Here is a 21599-nt window from a genome sequence, read left to right on the forward strand (position 1 = left end):
GGGACTGGAACTGGGATAGAAAAAAAAAGGACTTCGTCCTCTGAATTATAAAAGATCATCCTCAGTGTTTACAAACGAGCCCTGGATGTGAACACACTGGTGTTTACTTCTTGGCCAATAGCACTCCAGAAGTGACAAGTGCAGCTGGCTGGGAATTCCACCTGACTCCAGGCCTAGTGGCCTCCGATGGCTCCCAAGGGTGTCTCCCAGCTCAGCTGCAGCAGAACTTAAAATGCCAAGGATGGGGACACAGGTGCCAGGGCTTGTGTGATTTGGGCTAAGGCCCTTAGTCATTGTCAGTAAGAAGCAGTTTGTACGTGAGCAGCTCAAGGTGCCTTCCTTCCTCGACCTTTTGGGAGAGATGGAAGGGGTAGGAGTCCGGGTACCTAGGTGGGGGGAACAATTCCAACATCAGCCTAAGAGAATTCAGTGAAAGCCCCTCCTGACCCAAAAACAAAAGTCAACACTTGGCAAAGCCCTCAAAATGGACCAGGTTTTGTCCTGAGCACTGTAACTCTATGAGATGGGTACTATTAATATTATATTTCCCTATTGTATAGCCCAGAAGCTGAGGCACAGAGAGGCAAGGTGATTTGCCCCGGGTCACACAGCCCATGAGTGACAGCGCTTTAAACCAGGCTATCTAACTCCAAAGGCCCTGCTCCTGGGAATCTTGACTTTAATTACGGGGCAGGGGACATTTTCAAGCTCCCTGTGAGATCTTGGAAACACCATCTAGGGCTTGGGAGCTTGAATTTCCTACCTACGGTGTCTGATGATAAACACAATCAAACCTCCAAAACATGAGTGCTTTGAATCACCCAGGGATCTGCCCTTAAGGTTAAGGCTGCGAACACAGCCCAGGCTCTCTTCCTTGAAAAGACACAGACCTCAAAGTACACAGTAGGTTGATGGCTGACTGGGGAGTTCCAGAGAGGCCAAGGGTATTTTCCTGAGGGCACACAGTGAGTCGGAGTCTGCTCAGACACCCTGATCCTCCAAGGAGAAGCGTTTCCTCTGATTCTCAGTCTCAAGGGTCTGACAGGAGCTTCCCTGGGCTGAGGTTGGGACAGGAAACCACATGTCTCCCACTTCCTTTTCCCCAGCCACCTCATGTGGACTGTGAGGAGTCCCTGATTCATGGGCTCAGGATTCTTGGTCGTAAGCAGAGGCTTAGCCTTAAAGGTGCCCCAAATCATCTTCCTCCGATTCAAAGAGGGTGGGGAAGAAACACTAGAATTACCTCCATGGAGGCTGGGAGTCTCAGCACTAACTTGGGACAAATCCCTCCACGCGGATCCTCAGTTTCTTCATCTGTAAAATGAAGGGAATTATCCCTACCTCACAGAGTAAAGTCAAAGTGGGGAAACCAACCCAGGTTAATAAACTCGAAGGAACTCTGGAGGGTCATTGGCAATCAAGAGCCCAGAGACTGAGGGTCAATGAACTCAGCGGCTGGAGGTCCCATCCCCTTGGCTCTGAAAAGGTCTGGAGTAGGATGAAGAAAGGAGTCCTGTGTCACACCTTCTGGGTGTGACATGCTACCTTCTGGGTAGCATGAAAGGTAGGGGCGCTTATTTCATTTCTGGAAAAGAATAATATTATCTAAGCACTTTAGATACTATTCCATTTAATTCTTATAAGGCGGGTCTTATTCCTATCGCCATTTGATATGTGAGGAAATGAAGCACAGAGAGGCGAAATAACTTACTCAAGGTCACACTGCTATTAAATGGTAAAGGTGGGGTTGGAACTCAGGCCTGACTCCAACCAACTACCCTTAATCTCTGCGGGTGGTACATGCCAGGTGCCCAGGCTGGGTAAGAGAGGGCCAGGGGCCTCGCTCCTTCCCTCATCCAGTAGGATCTTCTCTCCTCTATTCCTTGTATACACATACGTGTGCACCTACAGAACCCTAGTGCTGAAGGGCCCCCTAGGTCCCAGCGGCCCCATTGCCCGGATGGGCAGACTGAGGCTACCGCCCACCTTCTGGTGCTTGCGCTCCTTCTCGATGCGGTCCATCCTTTCCAGTCGCAGTCGGTCCAGCTCGAGGCGCAGCTCGTCCAGTTCGGGAGCAACGTGGTGGCGGCTGACGAGCACCTCCAGGATCTCCAGGACACGCACGACCTTGGGCATGAGGCGCGCGATGGCCTCGCAGCCGTGCTGGTCGATGACCCGCTCGAACTCGTGGCCCACGAGCGACGCGATGTCGTACACGTCCATGACCGTCAGCTCCGCCACGTTCTTCTCCAGCGCCGACTCGGCCGCCAGCGCCGACCCCCGCTCCTCCTCCATGGCCCCCCCGCCCAGCCTCTCCCCCACCCCGCAAACTAGTGCAACTCCCAAACTTGCCGCTGTCGAGGGCAGCGCCGGGGCCGGGCCCACCTTTCGCCGCCGCCGCCGCCGGCCCGCGCTTAGCTGGCCCTCGGGCGAGGGCGCAGCTGGCAGGCGACGGGCGTCGGCATGGGCGGAGGCGGCGGGCCGGAGCCGGGGGTTAGCGATCAGGGTGCGGGTCTCGGCGCCCGGCTCGGCCCGGAGCCTGCTCCCCAGTGAGGGGAGGAGGAGGAGGCGGCGGCGGCGAGGAAGGCGCGCGCGTGCGCAGGCCCGCGGCGCCTCCCAAGTTGGGAATCCGAGTTGGGCGCAATGGAGGCGCGGGGTCTGGCTGGAGACGGGGTTCCGCTGCCCTCTCGCAAGCAGTCCTCGCCCGAGGGCTCGCTCCCACGCCCGTGGCCTCAGAAGGAAGGGCGGCCGCGGCTCCTCCGGGAAACTTTGGCGGCGGCGACGCTGGCTGACCAGCTCCCCCCGCGGGGATGCCGCGCGCCCCGCCCCGATCCCGGCCTGGAGAGGGGCGCGCCCGGCTGCCGCCGCCCGAGGGCGCCCTGGGGTCCCGGCGGGCACCGCACCCCCACCCTCCGACTCTGCAGCCCCCCGCCCCGCCCCCGCCGCTCCACCCGCGGGACCTTCCTTCCCCGCCTCCAGCCCGCGCCCCCAACGCGTCAGGAGGCGCCACCCGCGCCTCCGGCGCGGTCCTAGCTCCTCCTCCCCCAATCCCGCCGCGGAGGGGTCGAGATTATCCCAGAGGAGAAGCTGGGGGGTGGTGGGGTGCGGAGGCGGTGGGGCTGCGGGTCGCAGATCTCTTGGGACCACTCACAGCGCCGGGGGGAGGGGGGCACTCTGCGTTGGAGAGAAATGGAGGGCTCAGGAGGTGGACTCCGGGATGCGGCCCATCCCGGGAAAGAGTCGAGGACCCCGCGGCTCACCTCCCCGCCGACCGGGTCACCGGGCTGACCTGGCGGCGCCGGGCCCTGAGCTTCGGGAGAGGCGCCCAGGAGCGGGCCAGAAAGATCGAGGGGTCCTCTGGTGCCTAAGTCTCCGAGCTGCCCCGCTTGCTGGCCAGCCACATCCGTTTTAGCGGCTCCTGTGACACCTACACCAGTTCACAGAGGCGGTGAGAACAGGGTTTGAATTTCAGCTTTCTTGTCACAAGCCCCCTGTCCTTTTGACCTGGCTAAATCTAGTCCATCAGACCACCCTTCCTCGCCCAGGTGAGCCTTCCCGGAAGCCACAACCCCATCCTTCACACCCGCTCCTCTGCATCCCCGCATCCCACCTCGTACTCCCATAAAACTGCTCTTAGCACAGTGAGTTTTGACCAAGGTTACACTTACTTCCCCTTTCAGAGCTCCTTGAAGTCAGAAAAAACCCTGAACGCCATTGTAGCTATAAAGTGCACCCCAACTTGACACACATTATTTAAAACTAAAAATGCTTATGTAAAGTTTATGTAAATATATGTTTATGTAAATATATATATATAATTTTTATGTATTTATTTTTGACTGTGCCGGGTGCTTGTTGCTGCATGGGCTTTTCTCTAGTTGCAGTGCACAGGCTTCTCTTTGCAGTGCTTCTCTTGTTGTGGGGCATGGGCTCGAGGGTGCACAGGCTTCAGTAGTTGTGGTACATGGGCTCAGTGGTTGCAGCCTGGTGGCTCCAGAGCACAGGCTCAGTAGTTGTGGTACACGGGCTTCATTGCTCCCCAGCATGTCGGACCTTCCCGGATCAGGGACTGAACCTGTGTATCCTGCATTGGCAGACGAATTCTTTACCACTGAGCCACCAGGGAAACTCTAAAAATGTTTAAAGTTTAAAATGTATTGAGCATTTGCTTTATATTTAGTTTAAAAGTAGTGTTTACCATGTGTCAAGCATTATTCCAGGTACTTTATAAATATTTCCTAACTTACTAGTTCTTAAAGTGTGGCCTCATGACCATCAGGGTTCCTCAATGTCCAAAGGGTCTCTTTGAGGTCCCTTTGCTAGCTATTCATCAATGACAGGCTACATGTTCTTCCTATAGGTAATACAAATCAGCATATCATGATTGACTGAATGTGCACATGCAGATCTTAGGGGCCAGCTCTCTGATAATGAGCTAGATTTTAAAGAGATTTGCAAAAATGTGGAACAATGTCACTGTCCTCAGCACTTGTTTGTTTGTTTTGGAGCATAGTTAATTTTTATTGAAAAAATTCATGCTAACATGTCATGTGTCTGTTTTAAACTAATCAGTGTTTTTTAAAAACAGCTTAAATTTCTAGTTACAGTAGATATCAGTAGATGTAACATGTTTAACAAGATCTCTTTAAGGTCTTCAACAGTTCTGAAGAGTCCCTGAGAGCGAAAAGTTTGAGAACTGCTGCCTTACTACTTCCTAAGAAGTGTTATTTTACTCTACAACAGAGGAAACTGAGATACAGAGAAGTCAAATCACTTGCCTGAGGTCAGACAAGCTGGTAAGTGTTAAAGCCAGGGTCAGATCTGTGCACAGCATCCCAATCAAGTGGATCTATGGTTTGTCGTTTAGTCACTAAGTCTTGTCCGACTTTTTGTGAGTCCATGGACTGTAGCTGCCAGGCTCCTCTGTCCATGGGATTTCCCAGGCAAGAACACTGGAGTGGGTTGCCATTTCCTTCTCCAGGGGATCTTCCCAACCCAGGGATTGAACTCAAGTCTCCTGCATTAGCTGGCAGATTCTTTACCCTCTGAGCCACCTGGGAAGCTCTGATCTATGATTATCTCCACCCTAAATCAAGGACAGTGAGGAATAGGGAGGGACATTAACTTCCTGTAGCTACTGTAACAAATTGCCACAAACTTGACTTCAAACAATAGAAACATTCTCTGACAGTTTTGGAAGCTGGAAATTTGAAGTCAAGGTGTTCTATCTCTGATGGCTCTAGAGGAGGATCCATCCTTGCCTCTTCCAGCTGCTGGCTTCCATAGCACGTGGCAGCATCACTCCAGTCTCTGCCTTTGTCTTCACACGGCCTTCTCTGTAGGTCTGTCCTCTGTGTCTCTTACAGGAACACTTACTGGACTTCCCCGGTGGTCCACTGGTTAAGACTTAGCACTTCTACTGTAGAGGGCAAGGGTTTGATCCCTAGTGGGGAACTAAGATCCCACCCACATGCTGCTCAGAGCAGGAAAAAAAAAAAAAGGAACACTTGTCTTAGATTTAGGACCTACCCACACAACCCAGAATGATCTCATCTTGAGATCCTTAATCACATCTCTACAGACACTTTTAAAAATAAGGTCACATTTACAGATTCTGGAGATTAGGACAGAAGCATAGCTTGTTTTTTGAGAGGAGGGGTGTCAGGAGGGGTAGCACCATTCAACTTGCCACAGGAGGTTAGGTAACTTGTTTAGGGTCCCACAGCTAGGAGGGATAGGGCTGAACCTGGTGTGCCCCCACGGTGAACTAAGGGATAAGTAATGGATGCTCAGATTGGGGCAACTTTGTCTTCCTCAAAGCAGGCAGCAAAGATGTACTGAGAATCTGCTGGGAGGGGACAAGGCCAGAGGAGCCACAGTGTCAGCCAGCAGCTTGAGCCTTAGGACTGGGACAGGAAAGGGATGGGAGAGTGGAGGAGATGGAAATGACTTTAGGAAGGGAAAGGGGATGCAGGAGTCCAAGGTGACCCCCCCCCCCCCAGATGATGAGCCTGAGTTCTTCAGAGAATGTTTACAATCTTAAGAAAAGTAGGGAGAGGCAGTTAAGCTCTCTGATGGTTAAGCTTCCAAACTGTTCTACATTCTAACCTTGATGCAGTCACTGACAAGGTGTGTGGCCTTGGGCAAGTCACGTGACTCCTTGGGGCCTTAGCTTCCCACTCTGTAAAATGGAGTCACAAAGGGTAATTGTGATTATTGAACAAATCAGCATATGTGCCAGCCACACAAAGTTCTATAGAAAAACTAGATGAAGATGATGAAGATGAAACAAACCTGGAGGCAGGAATTCCCTGCTGTCCAAAATTAGGACCCCATGCTTCTGCTGCAGGGGATCCAGGTTTGATCCCTAGTCGGGGAACTAAGATCCTGAAAGCCACGTGGCATGGCCAAAAAAAAAAAGAGAATTCTGGAGGAGATGTCTGGGTTGGATGTAGATGTCTGGTTGACAGGCGGGGACCTGGAGCTGAAACTCAGGACTAGAGCAGTCAGTAAGACCAATGTTGACATTCATTCATTCAATAAATATTTAGCTCTTAATAAATTGCCACATTCACTGCTAAACCTGTGGGCTATGACAATATCTGAGAGACAGGATTACTGCTCTTGTGGGAAACAGATGGTAAACAAGTAAAACCAAAAATAAACTAATTTCAGATAGAACAAGAGAGGGTTGAGAAAGAGGAGGGGAATTAACAAATTAGTGTGTCACAGGAACTAGATGTGTTAACACAATTCAATTTCAAAAAAGAGTTCCAGACACCATATTGCCTCATCTACAAATATTTTAATATGTATTTCTAAAACATAATGAAATTATAAATCTACAGTATCATGATCACACTTGAAAAAATTAATTTCTTCATATTAAACATCCAGTGTTCAAAATGTTGTTTCATGAGTTTATTTTTTAAGTTTGTTTAACTCAAGATACAAATAATATCCAAATATTGCAATTGATTGATATGTCCCTTAGTCTCTTTAAATCCTCCTCTATCTCTTCTTTTTCTCCTTCCCTTGAAATCAGTTTGTTGATGAAACAGGATTGTTTGCCTTCTAGAGATTCTCAGTCTAGATTTTGATAATTTTACCCCTGTAAAGTCCTTTAATATGTTTGTTCCCTGTCTTGTCTTTGTAAAGTCCTTTAATATGTTTGTTCCCTGTCTTTTCTTCAGACTGGTATTGGTTCGAGAGGTTGATCTGATTTGAATTCAGTTTGGTGGTGATATGTTCTAGCATTTCCTTTTGTTAGGAAAGGTTCTTTTTTGTTTAGATGTAAGTCACCTGCAGTGATACTGACCCTGTTAATGCATGCAATTCAGTAGTTTTTAGTATACTCACAAGCTTGTGCAACCATTGTGCGTGTGTGCTAAGTCACTTCAGTCGTGTCTGACTGTTTGTGACCCCATGGACTGTAGCCCAGCAGGCTCCTCTGTCCATGGGATTCTCCAGGCAAGAATACTGGAGTGGGTTGCCATGCCCTCCTCCAGGGGTTCTTCGCGACTCAGGGATCGAACCAGTGTCTCTTACATCTCCTGCATTGGCAGGCGGGTTCTTTATCACTAGTGCCACCCGGGAAGACCTATGACCACCCTCTAATCTCACATTTCATTAACTTTAATTCATTAATTAAACATTAAATTTAATTCATTAATGTTTTGGCTTTTTTTTTTGCCATGTGGGGGTCTTAGTTCCCCAACCAGGGATTGAATTTGTGCCCATGACCACTCTCTAATCTCACATTTTCATTAACTGCCCCATAGAATCCTGTACCTATTAATAGTCAACCTCCATTCCCCTCTGCCCGAAGCCCCTGGTCACCACTAATCCTGCTTTCTGGATCTATAGATTTGTCTATTCTGAACATTTCATATAAAGGAATCATATACTATGTGACCTCAGGTCTGACTTCTTTCACTTAGCATCATGTTTTTCAAAAATATTTCTATTTGTTTATTTGGCTGTGCTTGGTTTTGGTTATGACATGCAGGATCTTTGATCTTTGTTGTGGCATTTAGGATCTAGTTCCCTGACCAGGGTTTGAACCCAGACCCCCTGTATTAGGAGTGCAGAGTCTTAACCACTGGACCATCAGGGAAGTCCCTTTAACTCATTTAATCCCCGCAAAAATTGATTATTCCTGTTTTACAGATTAAAAACTGAGACAAAGAATGATTCAATGCCTCACCAAAGGTCATATAACAAACAAACCTACTGCATCAAATATGAACTTGGACCCAGATTCAATTTCTGGTCCTCTCTTCAACCTCCCTCCCCCCGATCCCCAACTTGCTCCATCCAGTCTAGGCTCAGCCTGCTGACTCACACTCAAACAGAGCACATTTGTTCCCTGGGCATCACACACATAGCCTGTGGTCTTCTCTTATTCCCTCCGTATCATATGGTTCCATTTATTCAGAATGTCCGGAATAGGCAAATGTACAGAAAGCAGGTTGGTGGTCACAGGGTTGCCCCACCTGGCACACGAAAGGTACTCACTCAATAGTTGTGAACTTCCTGGTTGGATAAGGGCCTTTTCCCTTTTCCTACCTACCTGCTTCTGGAGCCTGGTTTATCTCAGAGAAATGAGGAGTTCTGTTCCTGTGAAGTGATCTGAAGAGAAGTACCATTTAACCACAGGCAAAACAACACAGAAGGTGGAAACAGCGCAGAAGTCCACTGTTGACTAAACAAAATGTGGTCCATCCATGCAATGAAACATGACTCCGCTGTAAAAAGAAATGAAGCACCAACACTGGCCACAACACAGAAAAACCTTAAAAACGCAATGCTGAGCCTTCCCTCATGGTCCAATGGCTAAGACTCAGCTCTCCCAGTGCAGGGGGTCTCGGTTTGACCCCTGGTTGGGGAACTAGATCCTAAGTGCCACAATGAAAATCAAAGATCCCACATGCCACAACTCAGACCCAGCACAGCCAAATCAATAAACAAATAGAAATACATATTTTTTAAAAACATGATGCTAAGTGAAAGAAGTCAGACCTGAGGTCACATAGTATATGATTCCTTTATATGAAATGTTCAGAATTTACAAATCTATAGTCCCAGAAAGCAGGTTAGTGGTGACTGTGGGCTTCAGGCAGAGGAGAATGGAGGGTGACTGTTAATAGGTACAGGATTTTATGGAGCAGTTAATGAAAATGTAAGATTAGAGAGTGGTCATGGGCACAAATTTGATCCCTGGTTGGGGAACTAAGACCCCACATGGCAACAAAAAAAAAAGTTAAAACATGTGAAACGTCTAGATCAGAGGCTGGCATGTGGTAAGGGCTACATTAATGTTAGCTACTGCTCTTTATATTGTTGTTGTTGTTACTATTACATTTGCTGTTACTGTTACCACTGAATCATTTCCTTCAGAACAGTGACACCATGGAATCAACACTGTTCTCTTACTGTGGTGTTTGAAGCTACTAGAGGAATTAGAAATTAGGGCAACCAAGTCCCATCAATTGCACCTGCAACACATCTCAGAAATTCTTCTACTTCCTCATCTCTCTCCTGCCACCCTTCAGTTCATTCAGTTCAGTCGCTCAGTCGTGTCTGATTCTTTGCGACCCCATGAATCGCAGCACGCCAGGCCTCCCTGTCCATCACAAACTCCCTGAGTTTACTCAAACTCATGTCCATTGAGTCGATGATGCCATCCAGCCATCTCATCCTCTGTCATCCCCTTCTCCTCCTGCCCCCAATCCCTCCCAGTATCAGGGTCTTTTCCAATGAGTCAACTCTCCGCATGAGGTGGCCAAAGTATTGGAGTTTCAGCTTCAGCATCAGTCCTTCCAATGAACACCCAGGACTGATATGCTTTAGGATGGACTGGTTGGATCTCCTTGCAGCCCAAGGGACTCTCAAGAATCTTCTCCAACACCACAGTTCAAAAGCATCAATTTTTTTGGCGCTCAGCTTTCTTCACAGTCCAACTCTCACATCAGTACATGACCACTGGAAAAACCATAGGCTTGACCAGACGGACCTTTGTTGGCAAAGTAATGTCTCTGCTTTTGAATATGCTATCTAGATTGGTTATAACTTTCCTTCCAAGGAGTAAGTGTCTTTTAACTTCATGGCTGCAATCACCTACCACCCTAGCCCCACTTAATATTATTTCACCTCCTGGAAGGCTACAGTAGGCTTCTGAGTTTTCTGCTTCATCCCTTCTTCCTTCTAATCTTCTACTCAACAGTCAGTAATCTTTTTTTTTTTTTTTTTTTACCTGCACTACATGGCATGTGAAATGTTCCTGACCAGGGATCAAACCTGTGCCCCCTGCAGTGGAAGCATGGAGTCTTAACCACTGGACTACAGGGGAAGTCGGCATTCAATAATCTTGATAAATACATACATTGTATCACACCAGGTATCAATGCCAAGTTATAATAAGCCCAAAGTCCTTCCCAAGGCTGCCATAACTTTTATAGTCCATCTTCATCTCATAAGTAAGCAACTCACTGTCTGAACACCAGCCACCCTTCTGTTCCTTTAGTCCTTCTATGTACATGGTTCATCTAGTCCAAACTCATATCCTTGGTGAGAGCATCCAAGTGGCTGAGCTTGGGTCATAGCCCATGATCAAGGGAAATAAAGTTTAACTTTTTTTTGTCCTTTTTTTTTTTTTCCTTAAGTTTAACTTTTTAAACTTCCATAGAAGGAATAAAACTCTGCTTTCATCAAAAGTCACATAGGGATGGACAGCCCAGAGTTAGAAAGCGAGTTCAGGTGCTGAGTGGGAAACATATGACTTGTTGAGGAGGGCATGCAAATTTGAGTCAGAGCTGAATTGTTGGGAAATAATGGAAAGGTGATTAAAGGTCAGACCACTAGAGGGTCTCTTTCTCCATACACTCTACACACAGTACTCAACCTTCCCTCCCAATAACATGGAACAGCTATTCAAAGATTATGGGCTGGGACTTCCCCAGTGGTCCAGTGGTTAAGACTTTGTGCTTCCAATGCAGGGGACGTGGGTTCTATCCCTGGTCGGGGAACTAAGATTTCTCATGCCATGTGACCAAAAGGTTAAAAAAAAAAAAAAGTAAAGACTATGGGCTTGCTAATATATTCATGAATAAAATGATGTAATGTCTGTGATTTTTTTTACTTTAAAATAACCCATTGGGAGAGTGGGATGGTTGGGAATGTGGAGAAGATGAACACTTGCCTTTTTGTTAATAATTGTTGAAGCTGGGTGATGGGTGTATGGAACTCCATCATACTATTTTCTCTCCTATAATATTAGAACATTTTCATTAAAAATTAAAAAAAAATTAATACAGACTGTGGGCTTGAGTGAATGACAAAATATTAGCTTTCCTGGGATGAGTTTTGCTTCAGCCATGGGTAAAAGAAGAGGGACTTGATGCCACCAACAAGAATTGAAGATCTGGAGTGGAGAGAGGGGTGAGTGGGTTCTGGGAGCTCCCATAGTTAGCTGCAGGAGGAAGAACTAAGCCAGAGGGTCCCTGAGCCAGTTGCCTGGGCACGTGGCAGAGAGAAGCAGTGATTATGTGGAAGGAGAAGTTGTTGCTTCCTGGAAAATCAGGCCACCAGCCCCTGAGAAACCACACTAGGTCTTGAGAGGGAACTTTGGGGCACTGGAGAATAGCTCCCTGTGCTGTTGCCATAGACTATCTGAAAGAATGAAAGTCTGTGCCCCTCAAATCCATACGTTGGAAACCTATCCCCACAATGTGATGATGTTCGAGGGAGGGGCCTCTGGGAGGTGATGAGGTCATGAGGATGGAGCCCTTGTGCATTGGACTCGTGCTCTTATAAAAGAAAGAAATGCCAGGGGGCTTCCCTAGTGGTCCAGTGGTTGAGATACCACCCTTCCACTTCAGGGGTTGTGAATTTGACCCCTGATCAAGAAATTAAGATTCCGCATGTTGCTAACCTTGGCTAAAGTTTAAAAATAAATGAATAAAAATTTTAAAAATGCCAGAAATTCCTCCTCTCTTCCACCATGTGAACAGACAGAGGTCTATGAACCAGAAAGAGCGACTAACACTTTAACATACAACATTGTGTAAGTTTAAGGTATCAGTTCAGTTGCTCAGTCGTGCCTGACTCTTTGCGACCCCATGGACTGCAGCATTCCAGGCTTCCCTGTCCATCACCAACTCCCGGAGCTTGCTCAAAGCTCAAACTCATGTCCATTGAGTCACTGATGCCATCCAACTATCTTATCCTCTGTCGTCCCCTTCTCCTCCTGCCCTCAATCTTTCCCAGCATCAGGGTCTTTTCCAAGGAGTCAGTTCTTTGCATCAGGTGGCCAATATTGGAGTTTCAGCTTCAGCATCAGTTCTTCCAATGAATATTCAGGACTGATTTCCTTTGGAATTGACTGGTTTGATCTCCTTGCAGTCCAAAGGACTCAAGAGGCTTCTCTAACACCACAGTTGAAAAGCGCTCAGCTTTCTTTGTAGTCCAACTCTCACATCCATACATGACTACTGAAAAAACCATAGCTTTGACTAGACAGACCTTTGTTGGCAAAGTAATGTCTCTGCTTTTTAATATGCTGTCTAGGTGGGTCATAGCTTTTCTTCCAAGGAGCAAGCATCTTTTAATTTCATGGCTGCAGTCACCATCTGCAGTGATTTTAGAGCCCAAGAAAATAAAGTCTGTCTGCATTTTTTTCCCCATCTGTTTGCCATGAAATGATGGGACCGGATGCCATGATCTTCATTTTCTGAATGTTGAGTTTTAAGCCAACTTTCTCACTCTCCTGTTTCACTTTCATCAAGAGGCTCTTTAATTCCTCTTCACTTTCTGCCATAAGGGTGGTATCATCTGTGTTATCTGAGGTTATTGATATTTTGGCCAGCAATCTTGATTCCAGCTTGTGCTTCACCCAGTCTGGCATTTTGCATGATGTACTCTGCATATAAGTTAAATAAGCAATATACAGCCTTGACATACTCCTCTCCCAATTTGGAACCAGTCTGTTATTCCATGTCCAGTTTTAACTGTTGCTTCTTGACCTACATACAGATTTCTCAGGAGGCAGGTCAAGTGGTTTGGTATTCCCATCTCTTGAAGAATTTTCCACAGTTTGTTGTGACCTACACAGTCAAAGACTTTGGCGTAATCAATAAAGCAGAACTTAAAGTAAGATTAAGGTATACAATGTGTTGATCTGATACCTTTATGTGTTGCCATATGACCGTCACCATAGCATTAGCTGATCTCTGAGTGTCCATGGGTCTTTTTGTTATAGCAGCTCGCACTGACTAAAACAGACCATTTTACAAAAGACTTTTCTTCAGGAGTCTGAGTAGTCTTCTGCTTTACTTGCCCTGTCTCCTGGGCTCAGTTCCAAGGGCTGACACCCTGAAATAGCCTCAGATCCACTCTTCTACCCATGACAGCCTTGACTTCCCAAAGATGCTAATCTGGATTCTCATTCCTCTTTCTCACCCTGTCCTCCTCTTCTTCCTTCTCCTTTTCCTCCTCATCCTTCTTTAACTTGATAGACTTGAGAAGAGTTCTGATGTCATCATTGTGTCTTTTTTTATTAATATTTAAAAAATATTTATTTACTTATTTGGCTGCACTGGGTTTTAGTTGCAGCACGTGGGATCTTTGATATTCCTGTTGGCATGCAGAATTTTTTTTTGTTTTTAATTGCATCATGTGGGATCTAGTTCCCTGACCAGGGATTGAACCTGGGCCCCTGCATTGGGAGAGCAGAATCTTAGCCACTAGACCATCAGGGAGGTCCCCTCCAGAAATGTCACAGGAGACTCAGCCTATTCTACTTAATAGTCACCCTCACTAAGTCAAAAACATTATATGAAAGATAATAGCATCCCCTAACCCACCTTGGAAAACAGGAAGATCAAAACTTAGCAACATGATTGTTTGAAGTTCACTGGACATGCTCTCTGAATTTCAATATCTGTTTCACCTGAAGAGAGGTTACTTGTAAATACTGGCTCTGTGTAGATTTTCCATTACAGTTACATTCCTTTGGTAGCACTTCTCTGCTTTGAGAGTCCTCATCCACTTTTTTTTTTTTTTAAGATTTTTTGGATGTGAACCATCTTTTAAGTCTTTATTATGTTTGTTACAACATTGCTTCTGTTTTTATGTTTTTGTTCTTGGTTTTTTGGCATGTGGGTTCTTAGCTCCCCCACTAGGGATCAGACCCACACCCCCTGCATTGAAAGACAAAGTCTCAACCACTGGATGGCCAAGGAAGTCCCAAGTGGTTGGGCTCTTAAAGAAAATGTTGAAAGAAAGCTATTTAATATGAAGAAAAAAAAAATCACCCATTGCCTTTGTATGGGCTCCTTAAAAAGAATATGAGTTAGTGCTTTGTTGGAGGGTATAATATAATACCAGGGAAGCAAGAGTCAAGGAAGAAGGAAAATGAGGCTGAAAAGGAGGGAGACCAAGTTTAAGGTGGAATATTGCCGAAGTTGGTCCAGCTTTGCAAGAATGCTCAGCTGGTTGCTTCATCCAATGGGCACTGAGGTGACCCTGGTGCCGCACAGGACTCTGCCGCTGATGCTGTTCACGCCGCAAAACCAAGTATCTGGGGTGGGGGGGGGGGTAGGGAGGGTACTGGTGGGATGCACTGACCTGGCTTTTCCACACCCACAATCCCACCACTTACAAAATTATGTATTTAGTAGGATTCTTCCTGTCCCATTTCCACTCCCAGGTAACTACTGTCGACAGTTTGACTCATGCTCTTTCTGATTTTTCTCCTGAGAACATGCATATATATATATATATATATATATAACACACATTTATTTTTTATGGAAGCGTGACAAACATATTAATACACAATTTGCTTTTTTCACTTCATGTTACCCTGTAATCATTTTTCCAGCTCCAGCATATATACATATATCTTGTTCTTTTTTAATAGATAATCCCTGCCTCATTCTTTCAAATGATTGTATAGTTTTCTGTTTTATGAATGTACTGTAATTTACCGGATTATTTCTTCCCTTGATAGACATTCATGCCATTTCCTGCTTTAGGCTATTTTAAACAACCTTGCTGCGTAAGTTGATTTTTGGTTCTTTCATTTTTATGGGAAGTGAGTGGCCAAAATATGTTACATCCTTGTCTGCCCAGCACCTCCGTTCCTGCATATAAATGAGGCAGTAAGGCCGCAGCTCACCCACTGCAGCCAGACAGCCTCAGGCTGTGTTGGTGTTCTGGGGGCTGGGGCCCAGCAGGGGTGGTGGTGGTTGTGAACTGGGGCTTTGGTTGGGTGGTTCTGGGGAGAGTTTAAGGATCTGGGAATTTGCTCTAGAGTGGGTGCTAGCAGGAAGCAGGGACGATTCTAGGATCAAGGCTGTTCATAAATCTCATCTATACGGGGGACAGACTGGTGAGAAGCTGAGGCTATAATTGGTGCAGAAGCAGCTGTCACTCATATTCGCCAGGAGAGGACTGGATCTGGCATTCTGTGGCTTGGACCACATTCATGTTTTGTCTTGTTCCATCATCGTCCCAGAGTGGCCTCGGCTGATGGTGCTGTTCTGTGAAATTGTTATCTCCGTGGGAGAGCAGCAAGGCCAGCTGATGCCAGGTCAGCAGGTGAATGTCCGGCATTGCTTCCTCTTTGTCAAAGCCGTGAAGGCTGTTTGGTCTTCAAGATGGAAGTAGTTAGCTGTGCTCAGTCACTCAGTTGCTCTGTCGTATCCAGCTCTTTGCAACCCCAGGACTGCAGCCCGCCAGGCTCCTCAGTCCATGGGATTTTCCAGGCAAGAATACTAGAGTGGGTTGCCATTTCCTTCTCCAGGGGATCTTCCTGACCCAGGGATTGAACCCACCTCTCTTGCATCTCCTGCATTGGCAGGCAGATTCTTTACCACTAGCGCCACCTGGGAAGCCCCAGAAGTAGGATCTAGGGAAAAACAAAACTCGACCCTGACCAACTGTGGAACCTGACCTAACCTCAAAGGCACCACCTCTCCTGACTGTCCTTTGTACCTGAACCTGGCAGTTTCTGGACCACACCTTGGATAGCTGAAAATTCTTCCTTGTTTTAAACATATTTTTAATATTTATTTTTATTTATTTGGCTGCACTGGATCTTACTCATGGTATCCAAGATCTTCAATCTTCACTGCAGTATGTGAAGCCGTAGTTGTGGTGTGTAGGATCTAGTTCCCTGACTAGGGATCGAGTCTGGGCCCCCTGCATTAGGAGTACAGACTATTAGCCCTGGCCCACCAGGGATGTCCCCCTTGTTTGTTTTAAATAGCTTATTGAGATATAGTTCATATGCCATAAAGTCCACACATTTAAAAGGTACCGTTCAGTGACACATTTAAAAGGTACCGTTCAGTATGTTCACAGATATCTGCACCCATCACTACTATCTAGTCCCAAGCCTTTTTTTTTTTTTTTGGCTGTACATCATGGCTTACAGTATCTTAAGTTCTCCAACCAGAAATCCAATCTGGGCTCAGGCAGAGAAAGCGCTGAGTCCTCATCACTGGACTGCCAGGGAATTCCCAGAATATTTTCATTGCTCCAAATAGAAGCCCCTGCCAGGCAAGAACGGAGTGGGTGAGGGATAAACAGAGATTGGGATTGACACATACATGCTCGTTGTTTAGTCACTAAGTCCTGTCTGACTCTGTGTGACCCCATGGACTGCAGCACGCCAGGCTCCTCTGTCCTCCATTATCTCCCCGAGTTTGCTCAGATTCATGTCCATTGAGTCAATGATGCCATCTAACCATCTCACCCTCTGCTGCCCTCTTCTCCGTTTGCCTTCAATCTTTCCTAGCATCAGGGTCTTTTCCAATGAGTTGGCTCTTCGAATGGGTGGCCAAAGTATTGGAGCTTCAGCTTCAGCATCTGTCCTTCTAGTGAATATTCAGGGTTGATTTCCTTTGGGATTGACCGGTCATATACACACTACTATATATAAAAGAGATAACTAGGGGGATTTGCCTGGCAGTCCAATGGTTAAGACTCCATGCTTCCAATTCTGGGGGCACAGGTTCAATCTCTGGATGGGGAACTAAGATCCCACATGCTGTGGGCTGCTTCCAAAAAAATATAGGCAACTAATAAGGACCTACTGGAAAGCACAAGGAACTCTCCTCAGTCCTCTGTAATGACTTACATGAGAAAAGAATCTAAAAAAGAGCAGATATATGTGTAACTGGTTCACTTTGCTGTACAGAAGAAACTACACAAGGTAAATCAACTATACTCAAAAAAAAAAAGAAAAGAAAAAAAACCAAGCCCCATTAGCAGTCACTCCCCATTTCCTCCTTACTCCTACTACAGCCTGAGGAAACCACTAATTACTCTGTCTTTATGGACTTGCCTGTTTTGGACATTTTATTTACGTAGAACCATACAATGCATAACCCTTTTGTGACTGACTTCTTTGACTTAGTTTAATGTCTTCAAGGTCCACTTTGTTGTAGCTTGAATCAGTACTCTATTCCTTTTAATGGCTGAATAATAGTCTCTCATAGGGATAGATCACGTTTTCTTTATTCATTTATCCATCAGTGAACTTTTGGGTAGATTGGACTTTCCCTATTATTTGCTTGTGGTAAAAGTAATACTTCCCTTCTGGAAACTCAGGTGCCTAAGTTATCCACTGATGTGTAACAGGTTGTCCCAAAACTAAGTGGCTTAAAACAACAATAATCATTATCTTTCATACTTTTTGCAGATCTGGAATTCTGGAGCAGTTTGGCTGAGCAGTCCTGATACGGAATCTCTCAGGAGACTGCATTCAAGATATCAGCAGGGGCTGCATCATTATCTGAAGCCTTGACTGGGGCTGGAGGAGCCACTTCCGAGATGGTGCCCTCACGTGGCTGTCAACAAGAGGCCTGAGTTTCTCTCCCTGTGGGACTGTCTCCCAGAGCTGCTTGAGTGTCCTGTGGCATGGTAGCTGGCTTCCCTCAGAGGAGTGTCAAGAGAACCCTGAAGCAACAATTCCTTTTATGACCTAGCTTCAGAAGTCATAGACAGTCATCTCTGCCACATTCTCTTAGAGGTCAGTCACTAAGTTCTGCCTCTCATTCCAGGGGAGGGCAATTAGGCTCCAAATTTTTCTTTTTTTTTTTTTGGCTGCTGTAGCATATGGGAATCAAACCCATGACCCCTGCAGTGGAAGCATGGAGCCCCAACCACTGGACCACCAGGGAATTCCCTAGATTGCACCTTTTAAAGATAGGAAGATCACAGAACTCCTGAATATATTTTGAAACCATCACAACAGGCAATGATAGAGCTGAGGAGCCAAACAAGATTGTGAGACAAAAGCATAGGTTATCAACAGCAGAAAGATATTAATCCACTTAGGACTACAGAAAGGAAGGGAGGAAGTAGGACTATCAGAGCCCAGGAGCCAGGACCATCCAGTAGAAACTGGACTTTCAGAGGATCTGGAGCCTCGAACATGCAGTCACTGGCAGAGATGCTTCCCAAAGCAGAAAGGGAGACAAATGCTCTGGCTTCTTCCTTCCTCGGCCCTCCAATCTTTTGCCAGTGCCTGTGACTGGCTAGGAAGCAGAGTGAAAGGGAGCCTGGGAAACAGATTTCCTTGTGATACAGAGGTGAGCAGAGAAGGCCAGGATGGGTATGAGATGAAGGTCCTAGCACGTCCCAGGACGGCTTATTTGATTAGGTGATGACATTATGGTTAAACTTGTCTTGAATTTTCATTTTTATATCAATATTGTTCTTCATAAAGTAACATTTAAAAACTGAAAATGAAAAAAAGAAAAGAAAAATGAAAGAAAATTCTCTACTCTCCTTTACTTCTTCTCTACTTTTTATTTTATTTTTTTCTTCTCTACTTTTTAAAAGAGAACTTCTGTGGGACCAGAAGTGAAGGGGAATGTTAATACCCAAACAGCAGAAAGCTGATCTAGCCTTTCTGGGGAAGCAGCCTTTGTTATTCCCTTTAAAACCTGTCAGCATCTGAGAACTGACTATGCAACTGATGCAAATGCCTCATCAGTGTCTAACCTAGTTTCCTGGTTTCTGCCACAACAAGGTTCTTATTCCCAGAAAAGATAATTTATCTTGTCCTCTCCAGGTATATACCCAAGAGAATTGGAAAATCTATATCCATCAAGAATATGTACAGAAATGTTCATAGCAACGTTCCTAATAATAACCCCAAAGCAGAAACAACCCAAAGTCCATGAAAGTGAATGGCTAAACAAAATATGGTCAGGGTGAATGGGGAATGGGATATGACTGCTAATGGGTCAGGATTTCTTTTAGGGGTGATAAAGTGTTTTGAAGCTAGACTGTGTTGATGGTTGAACAACTCTGTGGGTGACAAGTCCTGAGAACTTGTAGTTCTTTGGATTAATTTGTTTTCAAATCCTGAAATATTGTTGAAAGATACCTGATGACTAATTATGCATGCATGCGTGGGTGCTAAGTTGCTTCAGTTTGTCTAACTCTTTGCGACCTAATGGAGCCTGCCAGGCTCCTCTGTCCATGGGAATCTCTAAACAAGAATACTGGAGTGGGTTGCCATGCCCTCCTCCAGATCTTCCTGACCCAGGGATCAAACTTTTATCTCTTACATCTCCTGCATTGGCAGGCGGGTTCATTGGCAGGCCGGTTCTTCATGGCTAGGGCCACTTGGGAAGCTCGAGTAACTATGACAAGGATGCTAAAAAGAAAAACCTGGGCAAAGAAGAAACTATACCAAGTAGTTGACAGATTTTATAGTATTGTGATTAGAGTTACTTTTGTCTCTTTTCCAATTTTTAGATAGCACTGTTACTTTTATAACATAAAAATTTATAGATGACTTCTGGTGTCGTCTTTGGGTTGGCCCACCACCATGTTTTCAAAAATTGGAGTTGAATGTATTTATTTTATTTGCTATACTGAGTCTTAGTTGTGTCATGTAGGATTCTCAGTTGCGGCATGTGGGATCTAATTCTCTGACCAGGAATCGAACCTGTGCCCTGTACATAGAGAGCATGGAGTCTTAGCCGCTGGGCCACCAGAGAAGTCCCCTGAATGTATTCAGATACAGAATCTATGCTCCTGTTTGCCACAGTGCTTCCTACTTCTTATTGCCTTAAGCTGGTGCCATCTCTCATATAAACTGCCTGATCCCTAAAGTGAGTCCCTTGACTTACATAATAAAACTCCCATAATATACAATTCACTGTGATCCAGTGATGTAAATATCCACATTTTAAAACCCTGATAAGTGGGGTTAGAATGTTATTGAATCAGTTTGAAAATGAAAATTAATATTTAATGTCTAGATAAAAACAGAATTGTTCTTGTCACTTTTCTACAGAGCTGGGTTGCTTGGGAAGTCAAAAAGATGACATTCACCAGTTTAATTCAGTTTAATAGGAAACCTCTGATGGTATTGTAAGCAAGAAGAGATTTACTATAGGGAAATTGTTGTTGTTATTTAGTCGCTAAGTTGTCGTGTCTGACTCTTTTGTGACCCCTTGGACTGCAGCCTGCCAGGCTTCTCTGTCCATGGGGTTTCCCAGGCAGGAATACTGGAGTGGGTAAGCCATTTTCTTCTCCAGGGGATCTTCCTGACTCAGGGACTGAACCAGTGTCTCCTGCATTGGTAGGCAGATTCTTTACCACTGAGACACCAGGGAAGCCCACTATAGGGAAATAGAGGCTTCCAAATGGATTGGTGAAGCTGGAAGAGCAGGCTCTAGGCTGAGCCTCCCTCCAGTGATGGCTGCCAGGACGACACTACAGAACTGACCTGCCAAGAGAAGCAGGGCCCTTGCCAGTTTGCAAGGTGTGGAATCAGGGGACCATTATTAGAACTCTTGAGTTCAATAACATATTGTCATAGCCAGGAAACTTCCATCATCACCCTAATTGTACCTATTTCTTGACACCTGCCCAGGAAACTGGATATTAGGCCACTACTGCCCCCTATTGCCTGCTAGTCTTTGAAGAAATAATTCCCCAAAGGTGCACAGCACATAGTGTCATCTGATTTTCATGATAACTTTACCAGATAAGCAGAGTGTGATGTCATATTTTTTACAGATAGGGAAATTAAGGTTCAGAGAGGTGATGGAACATAAATAAGGTCACACAGCTATGTGCAAAGCTGGAGTAACAACCCAGATCTCCTCATGCTCAGGCCAGTTCAGTGAACTTGATATGTCAACCACCATGTCATGGGTGAGGTTTTTTTGTGGCCCTGTGGTAGGGCCTGAAACTACAGCACACAAGCACACGTATGCCAAGACTAATGCCTCGGGAGTGGCACAGTGGTAAATGACTGTAACTCAGGAGGCACAAATCTGCCTTCTAAGCACAGAGGAAGGGGCTAGTATTGTGCAGGAGGAGGTCTAGAGCTGACATTTGAGTTGGGTTTTGAGGGATGTGTAGGAGTACCTCAGGAGGCAAGGGGTGGGGAAAAATTGTCTCAGCTGGCAAAATTTAAGGGGGTGTGGAGTGTCAGGAAGACTTTTGGGGAGATGAGAGACTTCTAATTTTGGAGGATGTAGCCAAGGTAAAGTTTTTTTGTGTGTATGTGGTTGTATTATAGACACACAGTAAAGCAAAAAATATGGAGCACTACTCAAGTATAC

The 21599-nt window shown here is 45.7% G+C and overlaps 1 protein-coding gene, 1 long non-coding RNA gene and 2 other non-coding genes across 10 annotated transcripts in view; 1 reads left to right on the forward strand and 3 right to left on the reverse strand.

Moving 5' to 3' along the window:
* Nucleotides 1-2910, reverse strand: part of RILPL1 (Rab interacting lysosomal protein like 1) — a 40537-nt gene extending 37627 nt beyond the window's left edge. For all 6 annotated transcript variants that reach the window (XR_006264420.1, XM_043442169.1, XM_043442161.1 and 3 more), the window contains exon 1: nt 1987-2910. Coding sequence is in view for 5 of the 6 variants with exons in the window: in XM_043442169.1 (XP_043298104.1) it covers nt 1987-2295 (309 nt within the window). In the remaining variant the exon portion in view is untranslated. The remainder of the gene's footprint in view (nt 1-1986) is intronic.
* Nucleotides 2911-3054: 144 nt separating this feature from the next.
* On the forward strand, nt 3055-18777 carry LOC122424452. Of its 2 annotated transcripts, XR_006264433.1 has the most exons (3): nt 3055-3545; nt 4640-4796; nt 17708-18777. It is a non-coding gene; the product is annotated as an uncharacterized LOC122424452 (long non-coding RNA). The 2 variants fall into 2 exon arrangements; XR_006264432.1 differs by lacking the exon at nt 3055-3545 and having other exon boundaries at nt 3955-4796.
* Nucleotides 8044-8116, reverse strand: TRNAR-CCU. Its single transcript has one exon. It is a non-coding gene; the product is annotated as a tRNA-Arg (tRNA).
* On the reverse strand, nt 13686-13757 carry TRNAG-CCC. The gene has a single exon. It is a non-coding gene; the product is annotated as a tRNA-Gly (tRNA).
* Nucleotides 18778-21599: the final 2822 nt, after the last annotated feature.

This window comes from Cervus canadensis, chromosome 1 (assembly GCF_019320065.1).
Source record: "Cervus canadensis isolate Bull #8, Minnesota chromosome 1, ASM1932006v1, whole genome shotgun sequence".
In the NCBI taxonomy this organism is placed as follows: Eukaryota; Metazoa; Chordata; class Mammalia; order Artiodactyla; family Cervidae; genus Cervus; species Cervus canadensis.